This window comes from Nanorana parkeri, unplaced genomic scaffold (genome assembly GCF_000935625.1).
Source record: "Nanorana parkeri isolate BGI_ZX_2015 unplaced genomic scaffold, ASM93562v1 scaffold174, whole genome shotgun sequence".
NCBI classification, from domain to species: domain Eukaryota; kingdom Metazoa; phylum Chordata; class Amphibia; order Anura; family Dicroglossidae; genus Nanorana; species Nanorana parkeri.
The window spans coordinates 1,220,424-1,243,086 of record NW_017306442.1 but is presented as its reverse complement, the minus strand read 5'-3'; the positions used below and the strand labels follow the sequence as shown (position 1 = coordinate 1,243,086).

The 22,663-nt window shown below is 44.6% G+C and overlaps 1 protein-coding gene across 1 annotated transcript in view; it reads right to left on the bottom strand.

Moving 5' to 3' along the window:
- The window catches only part of LOC108785694 (pituitary tumor-transforming gene 1 protein-interacting protein-like), a 45,431-nt gene extending 24,572 nt beyond the window's left edge, over nucleotides 1-20,859 (bottom strand). The window contains exons 1-4 of the mRNA XM_018554818.1: nucleotides 20,802-20,859; nucleotides 18,742-18,850; nucleotides 3,335-3,449; nucleotides 1,131-1,196 (exon numbers count right to left, since the gene is read on the bottom strand). Coding sequence (XP_018410320.1) covers nucleotides 1,131-1,196; nucleotides 3,335-3,449; nucleotides 18,742-18,850; nucleotides 20,802-20,846 — 335 coding nt within the window. The 5' untranslated portion in view covers nucleotides 20,847-20,859. The remainder of the gene's footprint in view (nucleotides 1-1,130; nucleotides 1,197-3,334; nucleotides 3,450-18,741; nucleotides 18,851-20,801) is intronic.
- Between the last annotated feature and the right edge of the window lie 1,804 nt (nucleotides 20,860-22,663).

Here is a 22,663-nt window from a genome sequence, read left to right as displayed (position 1 = left end):
CCATGTGCTTGAGTGGGTTTCCTCCCACACTCATGCTGGTAGGATAATTGGCTCCTGCCGAAATTGGCCCTGTATGTATGGCTGTCAGATAGGAACCGTAGACTGTAAGCTCGAGGGCAGGGACTGATGTGAATGTGCACTATGTAAGGCTCTGTGTAAAGGTGTCGTCGCTAGATAAATACCTATTATAAATAAACAAAAATAACAAAATTGTAAAAAAAAAAACAACCCCCCCAAAAACCTTTATTTTATTGTACTAACTTTGCTATACTTTGTACCAGAATTATATTTTGGTGTAATTCTACATAGGACGTATTACAGAATTTATACTTTTTGTCTACTGTAATTATTTATTTTTTCTGGTTGTATTTTTGTATATGCATTGCATAAAAAATAAAATCTTTTTTGCAAGACAATATCACAGAAAGAGAGCCTTGTTTTTCCTTTAAATAATTGCGTAATCATTGGGCCCCTAACAGAAATGTAAAAATGGCCCTGGTCTATAAGGGGTGTACAGATGTGAGCTGAACTCGTTAAAACTCAACTCTAGTCAAATTTTTTTTTGTGGGGAATAAAAAGGTTCCTTAAGATTTTTATCTCCATCTGTGACCTCTTCAGGGAGACTTCCTCCCAAATTCCTGTACAAGAAATAGGGGGTATAGTTGTGACAGAAAGGTACAGACAGCATGAAAACTTTTTCAGAGACACTAACCTGTCCTTATCGACAGAAAAGGACAGGTTACTAAAAATAATATAGATTCGGCTGGTCAAAAAATAAATACAAAATAAAATAAATAAAAAACCCTACCAACTGAAAGGCAGAAAAGATTACATAAAGTCAAAACGCGTGTGTGTTTGGTTGTGGTACCAGCCAGTGGTTTCAGTCCAAAGTCTGCTTCTTCCATCATCACTGAGAGATCAATCACCCAGCAAAAATTGTTTATCACCCCAAACACCCACCAGTATTGACGTCAGCAGCGTACACAGTGCTGTCACTTTGTCGGCCTCGTCACCAATGCCTCCATTGAGGAGAAGAGAAGTCTCGCTGGTTTATTTATCTAGTTTAAATAACGAGGCTCTTAATAATTCATAGAGCCGTCCGCTGCACAAAATGACAGTAAACAATGTACCTCTGGAGGGATTCCTGTTTCCTCTTTTCTCTCTCTCGGATAAGATTCTCCTCTTCTGCTTCCAGTCTACTAGGAAAGATAAAATAGAACAGAAGCGGTCACATTCTGTGGTTAGAAAATAACGTACCTTTTTACATCAAGAGGCCCTGCTGACAACACGATGGAGGAAGCCATTTTGTTACCGAAAAAATATTACTGAGTCCAGCCAGCATTGAAGCCAAGGGCTCAGCATGACATCCAGGAAACCAACATTTAGACAATGAGATGTCATCAAGGAGTAAGTGCTTTGATGCATCCGAAGGATTACATCTGAACAGAGAGAGATTTTTCCCATACTGAAGCATTCAAAAAACCTCTTTTGTGTCCTCCCGTTACCCTAAGGAGAACTATGGGGAAAAGACTTAACCCCATAGTTCTCCTTTAACACACAAGGCCCCATTTATAAAGCAGTTTCATGGCATTCAAATGAAGGAAATCCAAAATAAATAAAAGCCAAAATTCCAGGAGGAGGAGAGTCCATTAGGTGACCTGTCATGTGACCAACCTCCCTTCCAATGCTGTGTTAGAGTGGAACTGTAGTGACTTACCTGACATTTTTACTTTTCTTTGGTAATGCAAGCTGCCTCTCATTGCTCCATCCATCAGCACCATTATCTACTCCTGTGAGTAGCATTGTCCTCGGCACTTGGATTCAATGGAGCAGAGAGTACACTGCACTGCAGACCATGTACACAGATTTTTTTTAAATTGCTAGGAGAAAAGACAACACTTTTTTTTTTTGTATGCAGAAGGTCTGAAAGCTATCTCATAGCAATAGCAATGTTTAAAATATCACTTTTAGCATAGAGAACTCCATGGGACACCATAGGCTCCACACTGAGGTCTGCATTTAATGAATGGGCCGTAAACTGCAGGCGCAGTGTGGAGTAACCACTCCAATGTCTGGCAGAGCATAGAGAGTGGCATCAGCATTTTGATTGCACCGCATCGCAAGCACAATGTGCCTTGCGATCCCATGCGGGCGATCGCATTGCGGCCGGAGGGCGTGGCTACGGTGCCATTCACTTCAATGGCCCGCCACGCCCCCTCCTGCCCCACAAAAAAGTGAGCCGGCCGCAGTGCGTTCCTGGCCAAAATCGGTCCCGAACGCACTGCATCTGGTGTGAACGTACCCTTATTTGAAAAGGGATCAAAGTAACAAAGCAATCAACATTTTGCAGGTATGTAGTTGCAGTATAAAGTCTGCGCGTCACGAGTAAAACAAGCATTTATAGAGACACTACATAATAGAGGAAGGAGGGGGAACATGAAAGAGCGTCATAAAAATGTACGTCAAATTCATACAGAAGTTCCTTTCATATGAATCAAAGGTGGACAACTCTCCACCTTTGATAATCACTCGATTAGGAGGGTCGTCATTAGCGATAGGTTTAAAAGGTATAATAACCTATGAGTAAGGGATTATATAGATCATGTTCATGAGAGCCCAAGAGAAAAAACTTCTGAGGAGCTACCCACTTCCTTGTCACCCATTGTAACACGATCACTGAACACCAACTCTACCTTTACACACAATACACTCTCTGGGGGGGGAGATATACACACATTGCTTGTACAGCACAGAGGCATCCATTTCCAGGAGGATATGGAGAGGAAAGCTAACAAAAGATCAAAGTTTCTGTTTTCATATACATCCACTGCATATGCCTGCTTCATGTACACTCGATGTACATTGCCGGCATATGTTTTTTGATAGGTATGCACTGATACTAGTATTGGTATTGGTGCTGATACCGAGTACTCGTGCTCACCCAAATGCTCAGATACTTACACTCGATAACTGAACATCCGGTCAGAGGGAGATTTCCTCTGACCGGCAGTGCCGCGAGGGAACATGGAGCCGGCTTCCTGGCCAATCAGCATCGAGCGGGCCAAAAAGCAGGGAGCCTGCTTCCTGGGCAATCAGGAAGTCATGCGGCGGATAAATTATTCACTATCAACTGTAACTTGTTCTGTAATGAAGATGTTTCTCAGCTGAGAAAGCTTTTTGGATGAGCAGCAAAAGGTCTTCAACATCACAGAACAAGTCCAGGTGATTGTGAATAGCTAATACTAGCTGTACTATAACCTGGGTAGGTGGGAGAATCTTAAGACATCAGAAATGGTTCAGTTAAAGCAGCAACATCAACGAATGAGGTACTTACAGCCTGGTTCTTGAACTCTTCCTGCAGTAGCAGCAGTAACAGCAGCAGACAAAGACACTTAAAAGGATCGCTCCCAGCACCACCGACATGGCGATAATCAGCGCTTCAAAGTTTACTGAAAGATACAAAAGAAACGAGAAAATGTCAGAAATGGAATAATGAACAGATGGACTGGCACACACACACACATACACATTATATTGCCAAAAGTATTGGGTCTCCTGCCTTTACACGCACATTAACTTTAATGGCATCCCGGTCTTAGTCCGTAGGGTTCAACATTTAGTTGGCCCGCCCTTGCAGCTATAACTGCTTCAACTCTTCTAGGAAGGCACCCACAAGGTTCAGGAGTGTGTCTATGGGAATGTTTGACCATTCTTCCAGAAGCGCATTTGTGAGGTCAGGTACTGATGTTGGAGGAGAAGACCGGGCTTGCAGTCTCCGCTCTAATTCATCCCAAAGGTGTTCTATCGGGTTGAGGTCAGAACTCTGTGCAGGCCAGTCAAGTTCCTCCACCCCAAACTCACTCATCCATGTATTTATGGATCTTGCTTTGTGCACTGGTGCGCAGTCATGTTGAAACAGGAAGGGGCCATCCCCAAACTGTTTCCACAAAGTTGGGAGCATGAAATTGTCCATAATGTCTTGGTATGCTGATGCCTTAACAGTTCCCTTCACTGAAACTAAGGGGCCAAGCCCAACCCCTGAAAAACAACCCCACACCATAATCCCCCCTCCACCAAACCTTACACTTGGCACGATGCAGTCAGACAAGTACCGTTCTCCTGGCAACCACCAAACCCAGACACGTCCATCGGATTTCCAGACAGAGAAGCGTGATTCGTCACTCCAGAGAACACGTCTCCACTTCTCTAGAGCCCAGTGGCGGCGTGCTTCACACCACTGCATCCAACGTTTGCATTGCACTTGGTGATGTAATGCATACGGTGACCCCGCTCTGTCATTTTACGTGGTCTACCACTTCGTGGCTGAGTTGCTTCCACTTTGTTATAATACCACTAACAGGTGACCGCGGAATATTTAGTAGCAAGGAAATTTCACGGATGGACTTATTGCACAGGTGGCAACCTATTAGGCCCCGTTCACACTGAGCGACATGAAAATCGCGCGACTTTGAGCGATATTGCGCAACTTTTTCCTATTGGGCTGTATGCAATCAGGAGCAAAATCGCTCTAAAAAAGGGTCATGTAGGAGCGACAAGCTACCAGCGACGAGCTACAAGCGATATTGAGCGAACGAGATGTGAACAGCTCCATTGAAATGTATTGGAGAAGCTACATAGAGCGATATCGCGCCGAAATATGAGCGATATCACTGCGATAAATCGCTCAGTGTGAACGGGGCCTTACGGTACCACGCTTGTATTCACTGAGCTCCTGAGAGCGACCCATTCTTTCACAAATGTTTGTAGAAGCGTCTGCATGCCGAGGTGTTTGAGGTGCCTGTGGCCATGGAGGTGATTGGAACACTTGAAACCAATGATTTTCAGGGGTGTCCCAATACTTTTGGCAATGTATGTGTATATTTACATATATATAGATATATATTTCTATATATATCTATATATTTTTTCCCCTTTCCATTTATTTTCTTTATACAATCAAAGTCACCAAAACAGATATGTGGGCACAAAAGCTCAGTGTGCAGGAGGGGATCCCATACAACTGTGCAAAACTGAAGAGAAAGATTGAGTTCAGCTTTAAGAAGGAGACTTTGAGCCAATGACATCTCCTAAGTTGCACGTCTCTATATAACAAAAATGTAGAAGTACAAGTAGAAAAAAATAGGAAAAAAGCCACAAAAACAAAATGTCATGTAAACACTACAATAATTCAAAGTAAGCTCTCACTGACAACGCTATATCTCTTTATACACACAAAGTAGCAGATATTTGATGTTGTGGCACACAAGGTGCATTTTTATTTCTTCATATTTTCAGGTATAAAGGTGAACATCAAAGTGCCTGAAGAATCCTGGGGGTTCCACCGCTCATCAATAATTGCCACGCTGCCGGAAGGGGTAGGCGCTTTTACGGTCCCCGGCAGCAATACCAAAGCATATGCAGCACGGAATGCCAATGTATCAAGAGATCAAGCTGAGATCTGTTGGATAATGGCTGCTTCAGGTGACAGGGGAATGAACAGTTACAGAATAACATTATTCCTGAACAGGGGTGTCCTGTTGTACATCTCCATCGTTACGCTTGAAGAATATCTATTAGGGAACATGGGAGTAGGTGACAGTGCGGTATATGCTGTAAACATGGGTAGTGGCTTGTCACTCTCGGCAAGCCAGAGATGCGGCTGGATTTTCTTAATAACTGCAGTCATTGGACCATGGATCGTATACTGCCGCAGTCTGGGGGTCTGCAAAATCCGCAATGCAGGGTGTAAATCGATCATTCACTCCAAATACTTTTGGCTTTCTCACCTTCTCCTTTTATTTTGCATTGGATTTATTTTTGCAGATCAAGACGGCAAAATATGCACATAAAGATCATTTTTTTTAAATGTTCACGTAGAACTTCAGCCACAAAGAAGGTAAAAATGAATAACCCATTAAAAATTATATATCAAAACAAGCTTTTTACTGTCATATTCACCTTCAGTCCAGAGATTCCCCCGCAGTGCAATTTTTTTTTCACACAACTAGATGTCCTCAGTCGGACCGGCAGCATCGTTCAGCCCACTTTCTCTGAGCCCAGGTTGTCATGGGCCAGCCCCTGCCTGTGACTGGACAATGAAAGTGCTTATTCACACCAGGAGCACTGAGCAATGCACCTGTATGTTGTGAACAGGGCCCTTAGACAACTATTGCTTTCTATGCGCCCTTGCGTTGAGCCTGCATTGACCACTGTTGATCATTGCAGGCTCAACGCAAGGCCGCATAGGAAACTGTTGCCTACAGGCCCTGTTCACAACATACAGGTGCAATGTGTAAAAATGCAGCACTCCACAACATGCTGCGCTGCAAAACGTTTAAAGAAGTTTTACATTGTAATAAAAAAAAAAAAAGGGAAAACGTGATAAGTGGTTTCAACACATTGCACTAACCGTACGTAATGCATACCAGTGTGTGCGTTACATAGAACATAATATGCTTGGGCTGGTGTAAACAGGCCCAAAGAGGAAGCAGCACAGTGATGAGCTCATCTCTGTAAATCTGCTTCCTCCTCCTATCAGCATGCTTCTTGTCAGCACATGAACTATTGATGCAGCCAATGTGTGAATATATTAGCCATGCATTCATTGACACAGCGATGGAATAAGTATCAGGGTACATCAGTCAGCCCCTATAGTACAGCTCCTGCCAATATTGCGCATAGGAATGCGCATGCATGAAAATTATGTGCACGTTCAACACCATGTTTTGTGACCATCCTTCTGTCTTCTGATTTGGTACCACTCTGCTTGCAAGTGTACGACCAGGCTTGCTCCTGACATCGCTTTTGCCTCCTGCTTCTTTACCCCCCTGCCCGCACGTTACCGTGGCTTGTTCCTGACTTCGCTTCAGCTCCTCACACCAGTGCCGTCCGATCTGCTACCAACCACAAGCTACCTCTGGCATCCAGTCGTCAGCACCATCATCTCCGGTGTGTCAAGCATCCACATCAGCCACAGGCACTCATGCCCCTCTCTGTCTGTACAACTGCTGGCTCATCTCTAGTGGGGCTCAGCTGAGAGCTGCAAAGGGATGCCTTCCTCGTCACTTCAGGCTCACACCAAGGCATGGGACAATAAGAAAGCAGAATTTGACTTGGTAAAGGTCTCTTGCACTCCCTGTACAGCAGCACTTGGATGAAGGAGGGAAAAGCAGCACAAGGATCTAATAAGGTGTGCTGCCATGCAAAGAGCATGCTGATAGGAGAAGAGAACACAGAGAGATGAGCTCATTAGTCTGCTGCTGTTCAGTAGAACAGGTTTTGTCCCTCCCTTGGCCTGGGACTGGACAGTAAAAGGTGAAGCAGCACTCAGTCCTCCTGCCCTGCCAGACATAGTTGTGCTGTGTGGTAGAGCTGTATAAATATCAAGACCGGATGTACAGAAATACAAATCATTTGGCAGTTAATACAGCTCCGCTAGATGCATTTCATCCCTGTATTCATCAACTGTTTGTCTGGAGGTCAGCTTTCAGCTTCACCTTAAAAGCACAAATATCAGTAAGCTTCTTTTGTCTTGTAAAGCTGCTCACTGGAGCCTACAAACTGATTTGTGCTGATGTTCCTCGATGAAGGAACCATAAAAAAGAAGAAGCACGTTCTGAACATCATACAATACCCAGTAGGAGGTGGCAGATATTACACTCATTATACGGCACTGCTGCCATGATTTGAGCTTACAATGCAGGCTTCTCCATGTAAAGGTAGTCAGCCCTCTCCGGCACGGCTGGACTCCGTCTCATTACCCGGCTTCTATACTCCCGGGGCAGAATTAGCCTCTGTAATGACATCTTGTTAAGCTTGTCATAGATTTACAGACTGAGCAGTAAGCAAACTTTTGCACTGCCGTATAATGGCAGAGAGATGCTCGCACCAGCCTGGGTCACGGCCTCGGCTAGAGCCGCACATCCTGCCAGTCACTAATTTGGCACTTAATAATGAAATGTGGGGTTCACATCTCACAGGATCCTACAAGATCATCAGCACAGGTGCAGAGGACACAGGCTTCACTTTTATTAATGAAACCCTCCATCCAGAAAGAAAAAATGCTTTTCAAGCAGTTATGTCTATAGCTCGGTGGAAAATCTTCGCTTGGCTCTGTCCAGGTAAGGCAAACATGGAGGTGTATGGTGTCCATTCCCTAAAGGACCACTATAGGCAAAAATATTGTTCTGGAACTGAATGTGGTTAGTACTTGTAATAGTATTCAGTATATGACTCAGATCAAACAGCGGGGTGCTTCGAGAGGGCTAGTGCTTCAAAGGGGGGCTGTAATATAAATGCACTTAGCTGCACCAGCTTAAAGTGGATTTTCTATAAACATTCTTAAAGTGTATTTAAACCCAAAAGCAAACATGTAGCATACTGCAGCTAACCAATCTTCAAATGGGGCAAGTCTATTGTTTATTGTTTTAAACTTCCTTTACCAGACCAGGCTGTCCACCAAAAGTGGCAAATAGAGGGTTGAAACAAACCATGAAGCGCTGATGGGGGTTCTCACAATCGATATGTTTTTATGTAAACCTTTATCCCAAAAAGGTAAAAAAATCAAAAACCTGCTCAATAACAGTGGTACATGTCCAGTGGCAATGCCGCAGAATCGCCCAAGTACTCGCCCAAATGCTCCAATACTTACCTCCGATACCGGAAAATCTCCCTCTGACCGGTAGTGCATAGAGAGCATGGATCCGGCTTTCTTTCCAATCAGGAAGCCGGGCGCTGGGTTATGACCCGCCTCCCTGATTGGCTGGGAAGCCGGCTTCACGTGTTGCTAAGCAGCCTTGCTTCCTAACCAATCAAGAAGCCGGGCAGCACGTAATGACCCTCCTCCCGGATTCCTGCTTGGTCAGGAAGCCAGGCTGCCTATGAACAAGTAAAGCCGTTTCTTAGCCAATCAGGAAGCCTGGCAGCACGTCATGACTCGCTTCTCGGCTTCCTAATTGGTCAGGAAGCCAGGCAGCCTCTGATGCCGGTGTTCTCTCGCTAGAGCACCGGCTTCACAGGCACTCACGAAGCCGGGCGATGGGTCATGATCCACTGCCCGACTTCCTGAGGATCAGGGCACAATGCACCGGTACTCTGTGACCTGCTTCCAAGTTGCAGCAAGCTGGTTCTGAGTTTATTTTGAAATCATATTACCTACGTGGATTAGAAAAGCAGCCCAGATGAAAAAAAAGCCCCTGTGCATCCTGCTTAGCAGAGCTGCATGATTGAGCTTTATTGGTCTACTTAATGCAAGTTTATCTCTCTGCCCATACTGTATGAAAAGACTCCCTGTGTGGATAATGGAGTTTAACTCTGCAGCTGTTCAACAATGATGCTGCCACCATACTCTGATCTTTCACTCTCTACAGCCTCTCTCAACCAGGGTTCCTGCAGAGGTTGCTAGGGGTTCCTTGAGCAATGAATGTAACCATTCACATCAATAAGCAATTATGTTTTTACTTATAGGTAAGGGGACATTCTTCCAACTAACCACCAATGTAAGGAAAAATGTTACCCACTGACCACTAATGTAAGGGAACATTCTCCTCACTGACCATCAAGGTAAGGGGACATTCTTCCCATTAACCACCAAAGCCACCTGTGTAATAGGGTCCTTCTCTCACTGACCACCAATGTAAGGGGACATTCTTCATACTGACCACCAATGTAAGGGGACATTCTTCCTACTGACCACCAATGTAAGGGGACATTCTTCCTACTGACCACCAATGTAAGGGGACATTCTTCCTACTGACCACCAATGTAAGGGGACATTCTTCCTACTGACCACCAATGTAAGGGGACATTCTTCCTACTGACCACCAATGGCCATCAGTGTAAAATAGGTCGCTTCTCCAACTGACCCACCAATGAAAGGGAATTTCTTCACACTGACCAACCACCAATGGAAGGGGCATTCTTCACAGGGGCCACCAATGTAAGGGGACATTCTTCACACTAACTACCAATGGCTACCAGTGTAATAGAGCCCTTCTCCCACTGACCCAGCAAGGGGACATTCTATACAGTTACCTACCACTGTAAGGGAAATTTTTCTTACATACCCAGCAATGTAAGGGTGCAATCTCCTTACTGACCACCAATATAAGAGGACATTTTTTCCACTTACCCCCAATGGGCACCAGTGTAACAGGGTCCTTTCCCACCGACTACCAATGTGAGGTGCAATACATTTTTCACTGTTTGATTTCTTTTCTGGCCTATAATATTTTTTTCATTCTACAATATTACTCTTCAAGATAATTGTTAATAGGTGTCAATAATGCAAAGTGTACCACATTCCTTATTCTTTTATTTCCCCTTACCATTCCTGCTAGTGTACCGTAACCTGTAGATATAGTAATTAGCAGGAATCCCCCGGCCCCCAATAATTTCCCAAAGTTCCTTCTTGGTAAAAAGGTTGAGCCAGTGAGGTTTTTCATGTGTATAGACAAGTCTAATAAAATATGGCACATCAAGCACATAAAAAGTCACACCAAAAAAAATAATTACTTTTAGGTAAACTTTAAAATAACAACTTCAGACGGCAGTTTGTGGAAATAAACTATAATTTTCCCTTTCAGCACGTCTCCGAATCTCGCAGCCTTCAATATTAAGAGCATAATTTAGGCGTAATGGCAGAACACAAGCAGTCGATAAGATTTATAAATGAAGAATTTTAATGATTTGCAATATCAGACGTCTACGCAGCTGGCAGCAATTTAAGAACTCCTACAACGCATTGTTACAATGAAGGGGGGGGGTTCTTCTTGTGATCTACGATGCGTTCCGCCACCTAGTGACCGCATCTGCTAACTGCTAGTCACTAAACAATGCTGCAATCATCGACTGGATTGTTATATTTTTCTTTCAAATACAGAATGTTGTTTTTCTTTTTTTATTATTTTATGTAAATGGACTCATTTGTTTTTGGTGGTGTAACGGCACTCGTTGAGTGAACAGTGCCGATCCGTCACTGCCTTGCTGAGAATTTGCATTATTAGCAGACAGTTATGCTAATAGCTTTGAATGCGGTGGAGGTATTTAACAGGCTAGTTTGCATAGATTATAGAAGGCACAAATGCCAACAAGCGCCAGTTCATGTCTATTATTCCATGACTATCACTTTATATTAGCATAGCACATTTACATAATTTATTAATTACATTTCTTAGTAATGAGCTGCATTAGTTCAAGGACACGCATTTATATAAAGCGCATAAAACTTAAAAAGAGAAGAAAACTGGAATTTCAGCATTTTTAGTTTTTATTTTTACAATTACTAACTGAATGATATTCCGTTTGCTAACACACTGTAGGCCTAAAGTGTATGGAAACCCCAACAATAAACTTCTACCATTTATCCCCTTTTAGTCTATTATATCAAATGAAATGTTTTTATTATATCTATTTGAGCAGTGAGAATTCCTGTGGATCCAGCCAGAAATCTTGTAAGCGGATACGTTTTTGTGCTCTCAGCTTAAGAGAGAACTATGGGGTAACCTTTTTATCCGATAGTTCTCTTAAGGGTCACGAGAGGACATATACTAACCTCCTCCCAAAGCTCAATATATAGCGAGGATAAATTCTGACAATACTATCGAGATCCACCCAGCTAGCTGATTGACAGCGGGCTCTGCCAATCTAGGAGAGCCAGCTGTGCCCGCCCCCTCCCCTGTCCATCCCTCCAGTGAGTGCTGGAGGATTGGAGCGGGAGGGGGAACCATGCGGGGAGAGAGGACTGACAGTCACCGCTCACTGCAGGGAGACGATCGGGAAGTTCGCTCACTTCCCGATCTATAGAGCCGACGTGTGACAGTTTCATTGTCACAGGTCGGCTCTAACTATAAGGATGAATGATCTTCACTCACCTCATAGTTCTCCTTTAAGCTTCACTCTTATCAGTTACATTACTTCCAGCTCTCGGAGGACTAACGAACACCTCCCTCTTATGTTATGGAGAAAGTGGCGGGGGGGTCTTTATTGCTAGCCTAAGGTGACAACTCTGTTCCTCCCTAGATACAGTACGTGTGAGCATTGTCACCCTATTACAGGAAGTGTGGTACTGGCAGAATCATCCAATAAAAATAAAGGAAAAAAGCAACAACATACAACGCAGCCACCCCATCTAAGGGCTGGTAAGCTGCAATACATGGGTTTAGATACACAACCAGTATAAAGATACTTATTTTTCAATAAACAAGTTTTTTTTCCCCTAAGACCAATGCGATTTGAAAATTACAGTTGCAGTGGAGAAATCACTGAAATCCGGTAAGCATTCTGGTCCTGATGGCATCACTGGCATGTACTATAGAAAGTTTCTCCACATTTTAGGTTCATATTGAACAGCCTATGGGAGCAAGACCGTTTTGGACCGGACTCATTAACAACGACGGCGACTGCTGCTGTGATCCCCAAACTTCAAACTGACCACACCAACTGATCGAACTATCACCCAATTTCTCTGCTTAATTTAGATGTGAAGATACTGGCCAATAATATGAACTATGGCATCACTTCCCTCATAGGAAAAGATCGAGTAGGATTCATGCCAGAAAGCCAGTCAAGGGATGATGTCCGTCAGCTTCTCCATTTAATACATCTAGTGAGGCATCGGAGAATTCCTAGCTTTGTACTCTCCTTAGGTAAGGCCGTGTGTCATAGGCCTTCCGTATGTCTATTTTATGTACTTGAAAAGTAGGAATTTGGATCCCATTTCCTTAAATCCGGGCACTTTAGTCCAGTCCTATGACCTTTATTCTAGATGCAGCCTTTTACTCTCCTAGATTTTGCTACTGCATGGGATGCACCAGGGATGTCCTCTATCTCCTTTGCTCTTCACCCTTGTGAATCAACCTCTTGGATCTTCGTGATCCATGAATAATAAGTACTGTACATGACTATCTACCCATGCAGTAATTTCAACACACACTAAAATGTACTCTTCCCAAAACTTAGAGCCGCCATGTGACACTGCATCCGTCACATGATGGCTCTATAGATCGAGAGCTGGGTGATCACAAACCTCTTACTGCTCAGCTCACAATATTTTTGCAAAGAGTGGTGACTGTCACTCCCTGCAGGGATTCCCCCCTCCCTTCTCTCTGTTCTCCCAGCACTCATAGGGACAGGCAGGGGAGGGAATGGGGCAGAGCCATCTGTCAATTAGGTAGGGAGGTGGATCCCAACAATATTGTCAGCACCTTTCCCTGCGGTAGCACGGCTTTGCGATATCAGTATCTGGCATAATGCTGACTTTGGGTCACGGTAGTAAATTAGTAAATGCACTTCTGTGACTTGAGAGGACTAAAGCCCCAAAAAAATAAAAATTAGCCGAAAATCGTACGATTCTCGGCTGGTTTTCCAACATGCTCGATATACAAAAGTCATGCGACCATACAGTAGAAATGGTCGCACGCCTTCCATACTCTGCACGATTCTCGTACGATTTTCGGCTGGTTTGAATGATGCTCGGGAGACAAATGCCGAACGGCCGGTGTGCGCACGTGCACACTGCCCGTTCAGCATTGTGGTCATCGGAACCCCTCCAGGGGGGCGGGCTTGCGATGATCGCAAGTACGATCTGCCTGTCCAAGATGGGCAGATTGTACGTTTTTTTTTAAGTACTTAACAACCATCGCAAGACTAAGGTCACCTTAAGCCTCATTCATGGTGTACGTTTTTATAGATGCCGGCAGTCTGCCAATTTCTCAGTTAAACATTTTACAAAAAAAAACTAAAGCCGAACCATTTTTCTTTTTTTGGGCTTCAGTACAATCTTGCGAGGATTGTAGAGTGTTTATTGTTTATACTGCACAAGTCAGCTTGCAACAGGAAGTGCCATTATGGCAGGATCTCCAGGAAAATGAAAAAGATTTAAAATATAAAGAATTGATAACGAAACCTGTTTACAGAGAGGCCATGATACCAAAATGTCTGGGTTTACAGACCCTTTAAGTTTGTGTTTTGACCAACCAACAACAAAAATAAAAACATTGTGGCAATGGAGGACATTTTCTAAAAAAAGTCCTTGTCCTTTGGTTGTCGGTCCTGTGTTCTCTGTGCACAATAAAATATGTTCCACAACTTTTATAGGCATTCAATAGATTTTGACCGTACCTTTAGTGTGACCTTATTAAAGTGAGCTGTAAATTGAAATGTGGCTCTCTAGTGCCATCTGATGGAAAGAAACCATAGTTACATAGTATTTGAGGTTGAATAAAGATGCAAGTCCATCAAGTCCAACCTATTGTGTGTGTGCATTTATGTTCGAGCAGGTGTGTGCGTGTGTATGAGTCCATGTGTGATCTTGTTCTTAGGCGTATCTGTACCCCTGTATGTTATGCTCTCCGAGGAACTCGTCCAGGAGTTTCTTGAATGATTCCACACTCTTAGCTGAAATCACTTCCTGGGGCAGCGAGTTCCAGACCTTAACCGCTCTAACTGTGAAGAACCCCTTGCGCCCTGTGTGTTGAAATTTTTTTTCCACCAATTTTTGTTGGGGCCCTCTGGTCTTTGTTACGAAGCTAACCGTGAACAGTTTGTTAACAATGTTGCTGTCACCATTGCACAGTTTATACAAGAATATCATGTCCCCCCGTAATCTCCTAACCTCCAACGAGAACATATTTAATTTTAACAGCCTTGTTTCTTAGTTTAGGTCCTCGAACCCCTTAATGAGTTTTGTTGCACTCCTCAGGACTTTTTCCAGCTCAAGGACATCCTTTCTGAGTATTGGTGACCAAAACTGGACCGCATACTCCAGGTGAGGCCGAACCATTGATCTGTAAAGTGGCAAAATTATAGACTTGTCCCTGCAATACATTCCCTTCTTAATGCAAGACAGGACTCTGCTAGCTTTGTTTACAGCAGCCTGGCACTGCGAGCTATTCTTCAATCTGCGGTCTATAATGACCCCCAAATCCTTCTCAGTTTCTGACTTCCCTAGTGGCGCACCCATAAGTGTATAGTCCATTTGCCTATTTTTAACCAGAATAAGGTTTTGTTGAAATGTAATTTTAAAAAAAAGCAACATTACTTAGTACTTGATCCTGTCGCAATACAGTCCAGGAACTTTATATTCTTCAATCGTAAAATTAACACAAATGGCACAAAACCCAATTTAGATACCCGTACACACAAGGTATCCGCTTATGGTCCACCACGTAAGGTTTGATCCGGGATGACACTACCAGCTCATCTTTCCCATTGTATATTGGTAAATGTTGATGCTATATTGACAGATAGCCTTCCCACACTGTTCTCTTTTCCTGTAATGTATTTGTATTGTGTTTACATCCCTTGTATTTTATTCTTATAATTGAAAACTTAAAATAAAGTTTGGGAAAAAAATAAAAATAAAAACACAAATAAAAAAGTAACAAAAATTTAAAAACAAAGTAAAAATAAATAAGAAATACAAATAGCGTAAAAGGTACCATAAGGCCATTCGTTTTCACATACCTAGCAAGAAAAAAAAATTAAAAAGGGGGTCTGGAAATTAAGAAAGAAAATCACAATGCTTGCTCCTTGCACTCTAAGTAGCCATTGAATAGAAAATGTTCCATCCAATCAAAAATGATCTTATACACTGAGTGGCCAGATTATTAGGGCCACCCCATCAGTACTTCGTTGGGCACCCGAGATGACTTCGTTGGGCCGCCTTGTGACTCCACGAGATGTTGAAAGGTGATGCGAGGAATCTGACACTGCACTGTTGCCCTTCTGTTGTCTTGTACCAGTCTTGCCACTCTCTGTTCTGCCCTAACATTGACTAGTCGCTGACGGCCACAATTCGCACGTTCAGACCCAGATTTTCGGCTGACAGTCCAGTCTTTAAACACCTTAACAACAGCTGCTCTTGAACATTTAACGAATTCTGTTGTTTTGCTGATACTCGCTCCATGGCTCCGAGCGCCAACAATCATCCCACGTTCAAAGGCTGTTAAATCGCGTTGTTTCCCCGTACCTTCACGGCTTGTTCACACCATCTCCAAACCAGAACTGGCTGCGTTTCTGTAAACATGGTCATGTACTTTTTTGATGCGTTCTGGTGCATTTACATGCTTTTTATAAGCTCTGAAACTGAACGCAATGGTGTGAACTAGCCTCGGTTTTACCATTGTAATTACTGTATGTTTTTTTACCTGCACCAAAAACAAACAAAACCAAACCTGGTCTGGATCTGGTGAACAAGCCATCAATCCATTGTGTTGCAGCACTCAGACTGGGAGAGGGAGGGGGAGCTTTTGAAGCTAATCAGGCCTGCTGCATACACGTGCGCTTATAAGGAACAAGCCACCAGGAGGAGTAAGTAGAGACAGGACCTCATTGGTCTCCTGCTGCTCCTTTAGGGCTCATTCACACTGGTAAGAGCCACACGGATCCATCTTGCCTGCGTACGAGTACGGACAGCCCCACAGATGTGCAGTTTGGATGAGCGCAGGACGGCCTACTCCCATAGAGAAGAACAGGCTGCTGCATGGAATCACACGCAGCACCTGTCCTACTTGGGAGCGGCCCGATGCGGCCGCACGGATTTGTACGGGCCGGCTCTTGCCACTGTGAATGAGACCTTACTGTGAAATATGCAGGATGGAGTGAAGAGATGACAGCTGTATTCCTGAATGGTTAGTGGTGTCATCCTCCTACCTGAACTGTGGCTGAGCTGTGTAAATCTGAAGACGGGATGGACAGAGATACTAATCCTTCGACAGCTAAAAGAGCTCCCCTATATGTATTTCATTTGTGTATATAGAGGTTTGTTGAAGTTCTGCTTTACATTATCTTTGTACAACCAACTAAAGCAGGTTTAGCATTGACAGATGGAAATTATGGTGTATGGTTAAGCAGGAAATCCCCATTAACCCCGGTCATCCCCCCCAACACAAATCACTTCTCTTCAGATAAGCTTGTGATGACAGGCGACACATATTAAAACATCAATTCTTTTACACAATCCCGATTCCCAACTGTATTTTATCTGTACTGACCCTTTAATTAAGCCAATTAGGAGGAAATTCCCAATATAAAAATCTCAGAGCAGGCCAGGCCTCTTCTATCCAATCGGAAAGACTGAATGTCAGTCCCTTTTAGAGGGGCGCCATCATCTGACTCGTAGCACAATCTCCCAAGAGACTTCCATGCATATTTATCAGATGTCACCTACATACAGTAAGTGAATTCGGAATAACCAATGCGGTAGGCACACCCGACGCATGTTTACGTTACAATGCATGCGTTCATGGGGGAATTTACATCTTTCTGTATTTAAATTTTTTTTTTTTTTTACTCCACTATATTGCTATCACACTGACAAGCACCCTATGTGATCGTATAAGAGTAGTGACAGGTCCCCTTTTAGGTGACATTGAGGTCTATTAAAACCCTAGTGTTACCTTTCCCATTCTCTAGCTGAGGAACCAGAAGAGATGAAATCTGTGTCGATTCCAACTACATTCAGCAGCGAGGAGGTGAAGAGATGTTCACCGTTCTCTCTCTCCCCTCTCTACCCGCTGGCACCCGTGATACCAGTTCTAGGCCCACAGAAGGGGCAGCGGAGCCCGGGGAAGCAAGGCGGCAGGTGTCGGGCAAGCACCGTGCACCCACCAGAATCGCTCCCAGTGTAAAGCTGACCGTTGGCTTTCCAGAGCTATCCCGGGAGTCTGTTCAGAGGGGCCCGCCACCGAGTATCGGTGCGGATGCCAAGTAGCCACGTCATTACACGCTGCCCGGCTTCCTGATTGGCCGAGAAGTAGACGAGGGAGCATGGAGCCAGCTTCCCGGGCAATTAGGAAGCCAGGTGCCGTGTAATGACGCGGAGCCCGGCTTCCCGATTGGCCCGGGAAGCCGGCTTCCTGCCCTCTCGTCACCTCATGACGAGGGAGCATGGAGCCGCCTTTCCGGGCCAATCAGGAAGCTGGGTGCCGCGTCATTACACGGCGCCCGGTTTTCTGATTGGCCAGAAAGCCGGCTTCATGCTCTCTCGTCACATAGTGACGAGAAGCTTGAAGACTGCTTCCTGCTCATTGGAAAGCCGGGTGGCGAATCTTTACACGCCGCCCGGCTTCCCAGCTAATCAGGAAGCCAGGTGGCCAGTCATTACACGCGGCCTGGCTTTCTGAATGGGACTTCCGGTACTCGGTATTGGCGAGTACCGAGAAATTAATATCGGTGCTCGATACCTAAATACCGGTATCAGTGCATCCCTAGTTATTGGCAGCAAAAGGGTTAAAAAGGAGCAAATGGTGACATTTTACATATACCAAGGTGGACAAAAACAACAATTCCGGAGTCAGACAGTCCAACCTAGTAGCCAACAGACTTTTTTAGGTTTGTTTGCGCATGGTCATTCATTGACGTGGGCCACCATTTCCAATACAGCCACACCGGTCATTACAAACAGAAGGAAGATTGTGGAAATAGGGATTAAGGCAAGTAAAACTTTCCATTCAATCATTTGGGAACCACCCAGATTTAGCCTTTATCCTTTACCCCCCTCTATCAAAATCTAACATAAAATTAAAAATATAATACAAATACTCCTATGCTCCATGTAGTGACCATAATCCAGTATTACAAGAGGACTTTAAAAAATATATTTGACTTATAAAAGAAAATATAGCAAGAATGTTAATGTTGTGCATGCATTCACCCAGAACGAACATTCACAGGGATCCGCAGGGCCAATGGCTGTGCGAATTGGTTATAGTTGGACTGCTTGGTGATGGGAAGATTACTTACTCCAGCAAGCTGCCCATCTTGCATTGGACAGGGCACATAGAGACGAGGGAGGAAAGAGCGTCTTCACAGGATAGTCCAGACAGGTGTTATTTGCTGTACACCACAGACACTGCAAACAAAGAGATCACAAAAATATATCAGTTTTACCCGGAGAGACTTCCACTTCACTTAATCGCTATGAGTCAGAACTCGCCATACTGACGCCATTCAGGCATCCTACTTGCTGGCATGAATAGTTCTTAAAAGGAGAACTATGAGGTGAGTGATTTTCACTCAACTCATAGTTCTAGCCGACCTGTGACAATGAGACTTTCACAGGTCGGCTCAGTAGATCGGGAGGTGAGCGAACACATACCGGCGTTCGCTCACCTCTCGATCCTGTCACGGCTCTCTGCCATGACAGGGGAGGGGCTGGATTCCCCCCTCCCCGCTCCGATCCGCCAGCGCTGACTGGTGGGATGGACGGGGAGGGGGCAGGTACAGCTGGCTCTGCCTCTAGATAGGCAGAGCCAGCTGTCAGTCACGCAGCTGGGCGGATCCCGGCACAATTGTCGGGATCCGCTTCAGCTGCGGCGTCTCAGTATACCAAGAGCAGCTGCTCGCGGTATACTGAGCCTAGGGTGACAGGAGGACGCTAGTTTGTGTCCTCCCCTTACCCTAAGGAGAACTATGCGGAAAAGCCTTAACCCCATAGTTCTCCTTTAAACCAATTTACATGCATGGTAAAACGCAGCCTGTAATCAACACAGCTCTAAGTTGCTCCATGTGTCTTTTTTCCCCCATAAATCTATAAATGTGCCTTTTTTCTGCATGCCCACTGCTGCATTTTGCTGCTTCTGAAAGCTGCTTAGGAGAAGGTTAAAAAAAAAAAAGCCAAACTGCTATTTTGAGCAAGCCCTATTTTTTGCGTTTGCAGTGGAACGGAACGCAGGCAAAGTTTTACCACACGTCCGATCGCACTGCGGGCGTTGAAGCAGTGTCATAGAATTCAATGCACCGCCACCCCTCCCGCCCCAAAACGCAGGGGGAAGTTTTGTGAGGGATTGCGGTGCGTTCCAGCAGCTACCGCTCTGGAACGCACCGCATTCGTGTGAACAAGGCCTTAAAGTGGACCTGAATGCAAAAAGTAAAAGATATGCTATTTTATGGGGAAGTTCTACAGATATAATTGTATGCTTTCTACTGGGGGACATCTAGAAATGTTCGAAGGGACACTAAACTTGCTGCTGTGATGGACTACAAATCACACCTTTAGTTTACTAATCTGCATTGAGATTGTAGGCCATCACAGGAGCGAGCTTCGAGCGGTGACTACTTTACAACACACACAGGGACCATGGGGAACAAAAGTAGCCACCCTCCAGAAGGAAGGACAGTGTCAGCACCAATTCAGAGATGATTTGAGGATCTCCAGCCGAGTGATACACAAATAAGACACATTTTTGTTAAAAGGAGAACTGTGGGGTCAGGGCTAGCAAACTCTCTTCTGTCAATGATATTAAAGTCAGGTAGCAGGAGAGCTGCCTGCATAGCCGCCGCCCGTACACTTGATGTCAGCTCTTCCTGATTAATAATGTCAGCAACTTCTGTAATCCTTTTTGGGGCCCCCTTCCAACCCCAGGCCCCATAGGCCGCTATGGGTATTGTTACACCACTGCTGGGTAATACTGGCGACTAGTCTTTTGCTCACTTGCCACATCTTAGGTCCTCCTTAATGTGGCAGAAGGCTTCATAAGTTACCTCTACACAGCTTGATGTATTCGGATGCGATACCTACGCTAGCGGCTCGATACACTGCACTCACACAAACGCATAAATACAATCTTGTGTGACACTTGATGTTGGTGCCACCGCCCAGCTCCACAGTGGCGCCAAATGCCTGAGCACAAGTGAAACTAATGTTCTGGCACTATACCGCTCCGTCTTCTCCTGCTAGCTCCTATGTTGTGATAGGACCGGTGCAAAAAGCTGGACCACCACATCACCAGATAGCTTGCTTCCCAATTGGCCATGGTGGAGCAAAAAACTGAAATAAGTAGTCGATCCCCCATTATACTCACAGAAACATTCTTCAAGCACTCTTCGCACGTCCTTCCGGTATACATGCTGCATGCTACAAAGACAAAAGAAACAGTGAAAAATAAAAACAGCACATACAAGCATTTATTCTGCTCATGACAAGAAGTAAGCCTGTAACAAAATACCTGAAACCTCTGGCCATTAGATTTACTTTTCCTCCCCATTCTTCTCACAGTGGCCATTTTTACTAAGGGTAGAGTAACATATCTCCCTTTACTTCCTGGAACTCTGGCACATTGCGACTCGGACATGTGACCATGCACATCATCTCAGGGGAGGAAAATGCCTTTCCCTGAGATCTCATGAGATTACAGATGAGATTTCTCAGCAATGCTCTGCTGATGTAACCTTCCCAGGATGCAATGCTTTGGCACATTACATCTCTAACGCCCAAGAGAACCAGGAAGTAGAAAAACAATCATTGTAAATAAAAGAAAATATGTTTGTATATTCAATGAATGCAAGATGATTTCTGGAGTCTGGGGACTGTGGTGGACATTCTAGGATTTGAAGCCTACTGTCTCGTTCTTTTCTTCTGAGCTTGTTCTGACACAGCCTGGAGGCTTGTTTTGGTGCTGCTGTAGAATGGACCCCTGACCAACCAGATCAGAGGGAATTGTGTGGCACCTCTAAATGCTATGGTAGGCCTTTGGCTTCAGGGTGTCAGTCACTCTGTGCAAGTTATTGACTCTGGATCCAGCAAACGCTACCTGTAGCCTTCCCAGGATGCAACGCTTGGGCACAGTATGCATCACTAATGCCCAAGAGAACCAGGAAGTGGAGAAACTAAGTAAAAGCAAAATATGTTTAACTAATGAATGCAAGATGATTTCATTTCAGCATGCAGAGCTGCGTGCTGATGTGATTTTTCGTGAAAGGGGGTTAATGTCCGCTTTAAAGGAGAACTATGGGGTTATCGATGTCGAGAACCGCCCAGCTGCGTGAGTGACAGCTGGCTCTGCCTATCTAGAGGCAGACCCAGCTGTACCCGCCCCCTCCCCCGTCCGTTCCGCCAGTCAGAGCTGGCGGATCGGAGTGGGGAGGGGGGAATCCAGGCCTCCCCTGTCACGGCAGAAAGCCGTGACAGGATCGAGAGGTGAGCGAACGCCGGTATGTGTTCGCTCACCTCCCGATCTACTGAGCCGACCTGTGACAGTCTCATTGTCACAGGTCGGCTAGAAGTATGAGGATGAGTGAAAAGCACTCACCTCATAGTTTTCCTTTAACCCAACCTACATGTTGGGGTGTGAAGAGTGTCACTATGACAGGAAGTGAGGGAGATCTCTCCAGCAGGGGCATAAGTACAAATAAAAACCTAATAGGCATGGTACCTCTTCCCTACTCTACCCAAATCTGAAACACAAAATTGTAGCGGAAGTCAAGCTTTGAAAGCACGCTCATTCTCCTCGCTCAGCACCTGTAAATAGCATATAATCTCTAAATTAATTTATACACGGTGTGATGGAGAAACTTTTCTGACGGATATATAATGTGCCGACAATTTTAAAAAGAAGTTCTTTGTTTTTGGTGAAAGGATATTCAGAGCAATAACATGAAACTGAATTAGAATCCTAAATCTCCGGCTCAACGCTCGGGGGAATGTAATACTCCCGATTTATGGGAGCCGCTCGGAAGGTGCAAGATCTGCCGAACACAGGCAACGCACATTTACTGTGAATTATAACACTTTCTAAAGTCGTTCTCTACAGAGGGGAGGAGGGAATAAAATAAATAAATAGAAGAATTATGCGGCGAACCACCGTGCGAGACGTGGAAAAACCAAAACGCATTTAAAAAACTTCCAGCGATGAGTCGGGGGGGGGGGGGGGGGACACACAATGGA